Here is a 9,148-nt window from a genome sequence, read left to right on the forward strand (position 1 = left end):
GTACATCCCCTATCTGCTGGGGCTGGAGCGGGGGCAGCGCGCGGGGCGCCGCGGGTGAGAGCCGGGCCCCCAGCCCCCCTCCCTGGGCCCCCAAACTCCTCCCCGGGCCCCCATCCCCCTCCCCGGACCTCCCTTCCCCATGCACCCCTTGTCTGCTGGGGCTGGAGCGGGCGCAGCATGTGGGGCGCCGCGGGTGAGAGCCCCCCCCCACACCTCTGCCCTGGACCACCTCTCCTTGTACACACCCTTCTGTCTGGAGCAGGGATAGTGCATAGGGTGCTGCAGGGGAGAGCCGGCCCCTACTGAGCCAGATTTCCCTTCCCTTCCCCATATATGCTGGGCCAGGCCCTTCGGTGATTCCTCCTCTTCTATCCCCGTCCCTGTACTCGCCCCCCCCCCTGCCCCCACCTTGCTGGAGCATGGGCAGCAAGCGGGGTGCCACAGGGGAGAGCTGGGGGAGGTGGGAGATCAGACCCCTGAGTGAGCTTGGATCCCTCCCCCCCAATCCCATATACCATTTCCTTCCTAGACTGAGAGCCAGGACCACTTCACTTGGCTGGTACTACTCATTCCCTGACTGCATCATCATATGCCCCCTTCCTGTTGGGGCAGGGACAGCAAGTAAGGGGATGGATCAGGGAGTTGTGGAATCTGGACCCCTTTTTCCCTACCCCCATTCCCTTATATCTCCTTCCTGCTGGATCTGGAGCAGGGGCTGAAGAGGGAAGCCTGGGGGAGACCAGCACCCCTCACATAGGGTGTTAACCCCATTGCCCCCATAGCATCTCTAGGGGACAGAACGCTCCTGCAACGTGCTTTGACGGGGTAGTGAGCGGCTAGATGGGGTATCAAACTCCAGCCTCTCTACATGGGAGAGGATATCTTGCCCCTGCATGGATAGACACATTCCCTCTCCCCCACCCCCAATCTGTTCCCATCTCCATCACCAGTTGATGTGGAGCCAGTAGACTGAGAGGATGAGATGAGATCCAGGCCTCCACCTTCTCATTTGACAGCAAAATGTGTGACCATATGGACTAGTGGTTAGAGCAAGTGATATGGTGTCAAAACTCCTGGGTTTTGCCCCCAGATTTCTCAGGAGACTCCCCCATGACCTTCTGCTCTAGTCACATTTTTACACCACCCCCATCACCATGGTATGCGAACACCGTGGTCAAGTCACCGCACACCTCTATGCCTCAGTTCCTTCCCCCCCCCCGCCCCTGCGTATGTAGGGGATAATATCACACACAGATGGTGGGGGAGTTGGACATCTGAGATTTGGTGAAGCACTTTGTGACCCGTGGATTGAAAGGGCTCTAGAAAGGTGTTAAATGTGAAGAATTTTGCCTGTACAGTTATGTCACTTTGGGGGGTGATTTTCACCGACATTTTTATACCAGCCAAAGCCGTAGCGTAGATGCCGTTATACCAGCAAAACCATAGTTTTGGTACAGCTCATTTTGCTCTGGGTACTGGCCCGATCAGGCAATGCTGTTTCGCCGGGATAAACTGCTTGGTGCTAGGAGGTTTTGCCTATATGGCCGTATCGGCAAACCTTCTCTAGCGTAGACACGCCTAAGATACACACCTCATTCTGCTTTCGTCGTGACTGAATTCCAGTGATGAGCTGCTGTGGGTCTGCAAAGATGAGAACTATCTTAAAGCAGAACTGCTTACGCTCTCTGCCACTCCCCTGGTGACTGTTAAATCACACTAGTGTCACAGTCTGCATCCCAGATCAGAGCACTGGTCCTTCTAACTCAGTGTGCCCTGCCAGTGATGTGCTGAATGCTTCAGGGGAAGAGATCTCATCAGGCAGTACTATACCGTGCAGGGAAATTACTCTCTGACCCCAGCTCCTACACGAGAACTAGTGTATTTCCCTTGTGATATTGTATCCTAGGTGCTGATCCTGCGACAGGAGAGACGTGGGCAGATTATCTGAGTTCTCGTGGTGCTGCATCAGTCATTGTGGGTCTGTGAAGGTGCAGAGATCCACCTTCATGCATTTCGCTGCAGGTTCACGGCCTCAGCGAGTATAACGCACTCTGGGGATTTTCACCTTCCTCTGCAGCATGGGGTGTGGTTCGCCTGTTGGTATCATCTGGGCACGTCTGACTTGAACAATTCCCTGCCATCACAGGGACATCAGTGGCACCTCGGTCTCTCCTGTTCTCTGCCCGTGGCACAGTTTAGTCTCCTGAGGACTAAAATGCTTTAGTCTAACTAAAGTCATGGCGCTCAGCTTAGGGGTGTCTGTCGTGGCTTGTGATATACAAGAGATCAGATGAGATAATCTGGCCTTAAATTATTTATATAATAACGTGCACGCAGGGCTGGCTCCAGGCACCAGCCCACCAAGCATGTGCTTGGGGTGGCGCCTGGAGGGGGGCGGCACGGCAGGGCCCCGGCCGGGCTCGCCGCCCTCCCCCCGGCGCTCTGGCTGGTCGGGGAGAGCGGAGAGCCCCGGCCGGGCTCGCCGCCCTCCCCCCGGAGCTCTGGCTGGTTGGGGAGAGTGGAGAGCCCTGGCCGGGCTTGCTGCTCTCCCCCTGGCGCTCCAGCCGGTCGGGGATTGCGGGCCTGCGGCCGGGCTCGGCACCCTCCCCTGCCGCGCTGGGGGAGAGGTGCGGCGGGTGGCTTTTTTGCCTAGGGTGGCAAAAAAGCCAGAGCCGGCCCTGCCTGCACGGGGAATTTCCCAGGTTAATTATACGCTGGAAGTAAACAGACTAAAGTGTTCTTCATGGCCTCACCGTATTAAGGGCATCGTCCTTCGGGTAGCATCTAGTCAGCTGGATTTCGTGGTCTGTCACGTTTAGATCAGCAATCCATGGCTGTGAGAATTTGGGAGCAAAGGGTTTAGGTCGCTCACCAGTCACTGATCTAAGCCCTTTACATTATTTCTTTTGCAAAAGGGCATGAATGTGGGGGCTGGTTTTCAGACCGAGGAATAACCGATATAGGTTTGATGATGTAAGGGATGGATGCCGCTCCCTGTGTGTTCTAATAGAACAGAGCTCTTTGTGGTCTTAAAAAACAATAAGTAAGTAGCCCTGCCCCTGTTATAAACCTTGGCAGTAAACCCTGCTGGGATTTCTTCTCTTGAGATCTGCGTCACATAAGGTGCAGGTACCATGACCCGGGGCAAGTCACTGAATCTGTGCCTCAGTTTCCCCATCTGTAAAAGCGGGGGGGGGGGTAATAGCACAGCCCTGCCTCCTAGGCTAAATGGTTGAGATGTCCAGATACGACAGCTTTGGGGGCTGTAGCAGATGCATAGACCCTGATGCTAAATCAGTGCTCTCTCTTTTTCTGTTGCAGGAAACCATGGGAGCAAATCCCTAAAAAGCCAAAACGAAAGAAAAGTAAGTGAATTGTCCTGGGGGGATCCAGCTTGTGACAATGTCTGAATGTGGGCGCACAAAGAATGCGTCAAAGATCCGTGTCTGCACCCAGAAACCCGTTCTTACAATTCTCTATGCTAGCACAGCCATCTGTCCAATCCCCCGCCGGGTGGCCTTTGTCTGTGTTTGTACAGCACCTAACACAATGGCGTCCTTCTCCAAGATTGGGGAGCCCTATCTCTACCGTAATACACCTAATAATGTACAGCACTTTACACAGTGGGGTCCTGCTCCATGACTGGGGAACCCTACTGCTACCGTAATACACCTAATACATAACCTACAGGCGCCAGCACAATGTGGTGGGGGCACTGCCATAATACACCTAATACATAATGTACCGCACCTAGCAAAATGCAGTCCTGGGCCATACAGCAACTTGGTGCTGCTGTAATACACCTAATAAATTACATACAGCACCCACCATAATGGGGTCCTGGTCTGTGATTAGGGGCTGCCGTAATACACCTAAACAATAACGTTCTGTGCCTAGCACAAATGGGTTCCGTGACTAGGCCTCCTAGACGCTACCGTAACATACCTAATAAATAATAATCTGCGTGACCCCATCTGCCCTGATGCGTAAGAATTGCTCACCCAGCTAGCCTGTCTCGTAGCTACACGAACGTAGGATCTCCTCTTTGCAAACGTACGCAGCGCTTTGCTGCAGTAGTGTGGGCCACAGGCTGATTTTTGGAGGTCTGACCCCTGATGCTGACAGGTGGTAAAGGCTGGTGTTTTACTCTCCTCTTTACTGGGGGGACAACTAGTGCAGAAATAACTGGCGTGACATTGAGTGAGGGAGCTACAAGGCTACCTGCCCATTGAAGGCGTCCATAGAGCGCAGTGGAGTTTTCACGGCTACAACCCAAACCTGCAGTCCGGGCCCGGAGAGCTGGTGCTGCCCCGGGACTGCTCTGGAGGGATCCGGCTGGGGACCGTAGATCTAAAGCTGTTCGTGCTGGAAGGTTGGCTGAGCAGGCTCGGTGGCGGGCTGGAAGTCGCTGAGCCCCGCTTGGCCCGGCTCTGAGGGAGGGAGATCGAGAGCTGTGCAGTTTTCTGTGGGTCGGAGATTCAGATCTGAAATCTGTCCTGGGGGTGAGGGTGGGCTACTGCTTAGAGCATGAGCCTTGGACCTGCAAGCCCTGGGTTCCGTTCCCAGCAATGTCCCCAGCTCCCTGGGTGACCTTGGGCAAGTCACTTTGCCTCTGTGCCCCTTAGTTTGTCATCTGTATAGACCTGCTCTGACCCAGGTGGCTAGCAAAGCTAAACCCATTAATGACTGGAGATGCTCAGATACCACGGTTACGGGGCTGTATACGTACCTTAGGGTATGTCTACACTACCCGCCGGATCTATTGGGGATCGATGTATCACGTCTCGTCTAGATGCAATACATCGATCCCCGAACACTCTCCCCGTCGACTCCGAAACTCCACCAGGGCGAGAGGCGGAAGCGGAGTCGACGGGGGAACGGCGGCAGTCGATCCCGCACCGCGAGGACACGAAGTAAGTCGATCTAAGATACGTTGACTTCAGCTATGCTATTCTCGTAGCTGAAGTTGTGTATCTTAGATTCCCCCCAGCGTAAACCAGGCCTGTGACAGACGTTCAGTGTCCCCTGACATTGCCAAGGGGGTTTACCCCACTGCCTTAGTCATCATTTTCCCACCCCCACTGTGCTCTCCCCAGAGGTGGCTGCATTCCCATTGTGGGGAAATGGCTATAGAAATGTAGGTTGTGGGCTGTCAAAGTTCATAGCACAGCCAGTGGAAATGGTGGGCCGGTGACACCCAGGGCCAGAGCTGGCAAAGCAGGATGGAGATGTAGGACTCCTCAGACAGACCTCCCTCTGCCTGTGTGGAGGAGGAGGGTATTACAGGTGTTAGCAAAGCAGGGAGCCAACCTGCTCAGTGTTCATGGCTGTTCCGGCCTGGTCCCAGCATCCGAAGGAGACCTTTGCGGTTAGGGTGCAGCTCTGGTGTGAGCTCTCCGTGCCCTGGAAGGAGGCAGCGTTACAATGCGGCAGTAGATGCCCCTTTCCTGGTAATGTTACAAACGGTCAAAGAGGCTCTATAGGAATGACAGAGAAGGCTTGTGACAGTAGGAGGGGTGCTGTCATGGCACTTCACTGCTCCATTGTTCTGAGCTCACACGCAGAGACCAGCTGGGGAAAGAATTGTCCTTTCTCTGGGGGGCTGGGAGACCCAGCAGGGACAGGTCCTACTTCAGGTGTAACGTGCTGGGCCAGCAGCCACTCTCTTGGCAGTGCCATAGAATCGCAGAAATGTGGGGCTGGAAGGGACCTCAAGAGCTCCTCAGGTCCAGCGCCCTGTGCTGAGGCAGGAGCAAATAAACTTCAGCCATCCCTGACCGGGGTTTGTCCAACCTAAAACCTCCAGTGTCGGGGATCCCGCAGCCTCCCTTGGACACCTGGTCCAGAGCTTAACTCCCCTTAGAGTTAGTTAAAAAGTTTTTCCTAATATCTAACCTAAATCTCCCTCGCTGCAGATGAAGCCCAGTGCTTCCTGTCCTGCCTTCAATGGCCATGGAGAACAATTGATCCCTGTCTACTTTGTAACAGCCCTTAACCTATTTGAAGACTTCTCAGGTCCCCCTCGGTTGACTTTTCTCAGGACTAAACATGGCCACGTTTTTAACCTTTCCCCATAGGTCAGGTCGTTGAAATCTTTGCTTGTTTTTGTGACTCTCTGGAGTCTCCAGTTTGTCCACATCCTTCCTAAAGTTCAGCGCCCAGAATTAGACACAAGACTCCAGCTGAGGCCTCACCAGCGCTGTGTCGAGCGGGACAGTGACCTCCTGTGTCTTACATGTGACGCTCCTGCTAATACAATGATATTAGCTGCTTTTGCAACTGCATCACATCGTTGACTTGTGTTCGATGTGAGATCCACTATAACACCAGCGCCTTCTCCATGGTACTGCTGCCAAGCCAGTCGGTCCCGGGTTGTAGTTGTGCTTTTCGTATTTCCTTCCTAAATGTGCTACTTTCCACTTGTCTCCGGAATGTTACGGTTTCAAAGCCTGTATTCCAAAGTGTTTGCAACCCCACCCAGCTTGGTTCTAAGCAAACTCTCCCCTCCATTATCCAAATCATTAATGAAAATATTGAATAGAATCAGACCCAGGACTGACCTTTGGGGGACCCCCTAGACACGCCCTCCCAGTTTGGCAGCCAGCCATTGGTAACTCATCATTGAGGGTGGTCTTTGAACCGGTTGTACACCCACCTTCTAGTGATTTCATGTAGACCACGTTTCCCTAGAGTGCTTATGCAATTGTCATTTGGGACTGTGTCAAAAGCCTCTGCAAAATCAGGATCTGTTATGTCTACTGCTTCCCCCCTACCCATGAGGCCCATCACCTTGGTATGATTTGGTCATGTCTGCCCAGAGCCTGGTCTGCGAACTAAACAGGCTTCACCTGGAGGCCGCGTTGCTGCCCCTGGCTCCATCGGTGCATCTGTACAGAAAGCCATCTGAAATGTGCCCGAGTCCCGCAGTCCGCCTGTCCCAGCGTGTCCGTGGAACAGACAGCGAGTGAGAGTCAGTCGAGAAGCAGATTCCTCTCCTCCCAGTTCCAGAGTTCGCCCTCCTTGGGTTATGTCAGCACCCAAAGGCAGGGCTGAGGGGTGGTGGATGGCCGGAACTCCCCCACTACAACCTGGGCTGTACCAGCCGGGGGTCCCTGGAACTTAGGGTGCCAGGGTCGTTAGCAGGGGTAGTACCCACACAGACTGTCCCATTGCTCACAAACGGTTGATCACTTGACAATACTCTTCTGGCTAATGGTTTAACCCAATGGGGTGCTCCCCCCTGTCTTTCGCTAGCAAAGGGCACGCCCCTTTGGTTCCCTGTGGTCGGCTCACGTGCCTCTCTCCTCCCCCCAAGGAAGGAGGCGGAACGTCAACTGCCTGAAGAACATGGTGATCTGGTACGAGGACCACAAGAACCGCTGCCCCTACGAGCCACACCTGTCGGAGCTGGACCCGACCTTCGGGCTGTACACCACGGCCGTATGGCAGTGCGAGGCTGGGCACCGCTACTTCCAGGACCTGCACTCCCCGCTGAAGCCGCTCAGCGACTCTGAGAACGAGAGTGACGATGGTGAGTGGGAGGGGAACGGCCGGGATCCTAGCCTCCCAAGGCAGCCGGTGGGCAGGGGAGCGCTTACTGTAGCCTGTTGTATGGCGTTGCAGTGCATCCCACCCCAGAGATGGCTGCATTTCAGCGTAAGGGGAGTGATCCCTAGGCCTGTGAGGCAGATGTTCAATTAGTATGGCTAAGTGAGATCCAGCTGGATGGGCGGTGATCGTTACGGTGCTCAGAGATGGGCACCTCAGCAGGCCATGAGCGCCCCCCCAGCCCTGAGGGTNGTTCAGGTGTCCAGCCAGGGACCCCTGCCCCTGGTATGCGGGGGTGGGAAGGTGGCTGGGGGGCAGTGCCCGGCTCCTGGGGTCCACTGGCTGCTGTCTGACATTACAGGGGGTCAGTTGCTCTATGGGGCAGGGGCTGGGGTCAGAGTGTTGTAGGACAGGGGTTAGGGGGCCCTCCCCACAGGCTATAAAATCTCCCCAGCCCGCCTGCGCCAGGAGATTAAAAGCCAGGGCTGGAGTTAGGGGGTAGCAAGCAGGCACCTGCCCCGGGCCCCACGCCACAGGGGACCCCGCAAAGCTAAGTTCCTCGGGCTTCGTCTTCAGCTGCAGGCCCCCGTGAGTGTAAGGCCGGCCCTGCTCTCTGGTTTATTTCAAGGGACTCCCCTACCCCCCGAAACCTGCTCGCGGCCGCCCCTGCTCAATAATACACCATCCGGCCAAGCCCTGGGCATAATGCAGGACCAGAGCTGTTCGGTGGTGCCAGTGCCGAGAGTGGGCACCCCCTCCCCTGCCCAGCCGTTGGGTGGGGGAGCACAGGGGGACCCAGCCTGGCCCCATGTCCACCATGTTGAGTTGTGGTGGGAGTAAGATTGAGTTTGGGCGAGATCTGGAGGGTGACAGTGACACCCCCCCCCTCCGTGGCCTCCCTGTGACTTGCCCACCCCGCTCCCCCAGCACAGGCACTTATGGGGCAGGCTGGGAAACCCCCTGCTGCTGAGGCTTAGCCCTGAGCGTGAAACGGAGGCAGGTGGGGGTGGGGCTGGGAACCCGGACTCCTGGGTTCTATCCTTGGCTGGGGGAGGGATGCCAAGGGCAAGTCACCCACCCGGTTCCCCAGCAGCTCTGAGTGCAAAGAGCGACCTGCCCCCCACTCCCCAGCGCCCCCTCTCTGGGTGCCTGACGGGTGAGGCAGGGGCAACCAGGTGCCCTCCCTTGGCTAATTACCACAGAGCATTAGCAGCCACCAGCTGCTGCCTCTTGTCGGGAGAAATTGGATCCGAGTGTCCCCCCCCCCCGCTCCCCCCATCTTCAACCCCCCAGCTGCTCTGTGGCAGCTGCACTAACCCCCCTTCACCCAGGCAGGCCAATGCGCCTTGTCCTATGGCCCCATCCATGGGGGGGGGCACGAGGGGGTTCCCTGACTGGTTCCGTGCAGAGGCGTTGCTGAGCTCTGGGGTGGGGGGTGGATCTAGGGCCGGGGGCATAGGACACTAGCTGAAAAGTGGAGGGAGGGGGCAGATCTAGGCCACCTGGGTGGTTGGGGCTGGGCCCACTGGAGCCAGCCTGGGTCAGCTGCAGGGGTTCCCTTTCTGAAAGCCCCAGCAGGGTGGGGAGGGAATTGGGGGGG

The 9,148-nt window shown here is 56.2% G+C and overlaps 1 protein-coding gene across 1 annotated transcript in view; it reads left to right on the plus strand.

Moving 5' to 3' along the window:
* Positions 1–8: 8 nt before the first annotated feature.
* Positions 9–9,148, plus strand: part of ZNF653 (zinc finger protein 653) — a 9,342-nt gene continuing 202 nt past the window's right edge. The window contains exons 1-4 of the mRNA XM_034792798.1: positions 9–54; positions 530–621; positions 3,322–3,365; positions 7,316–7,531. Of these exons, the coding sequence (XP_034648689.1) occupies positions 590–621; positions 3,322–3,365; positions 7,316–7,531 (292 nt within the window). The 5' untranslated portion in view covers positions 9–54; positions 530–589. The remainder of the gene's footprint in view (positions 55–529; positions 622–3,321; positions 3,366–7,315; positions 7,532–9,148) is intronic.

Source organism: Trachemys scripta, chromosome 16 (assembly GCF_013100865.1).
Source record: "Trachemys scripta elegans isolate TJP31775 chromosome 16, CAS_Tse_1.0, whole genome shotgun sequence".
Taxonomy (NCBI): domain Eukaryota; kingdom Metazoa; phylum Chordata; order Testudines; family Emydidae; genus Trachemys; species Trachemys scripta.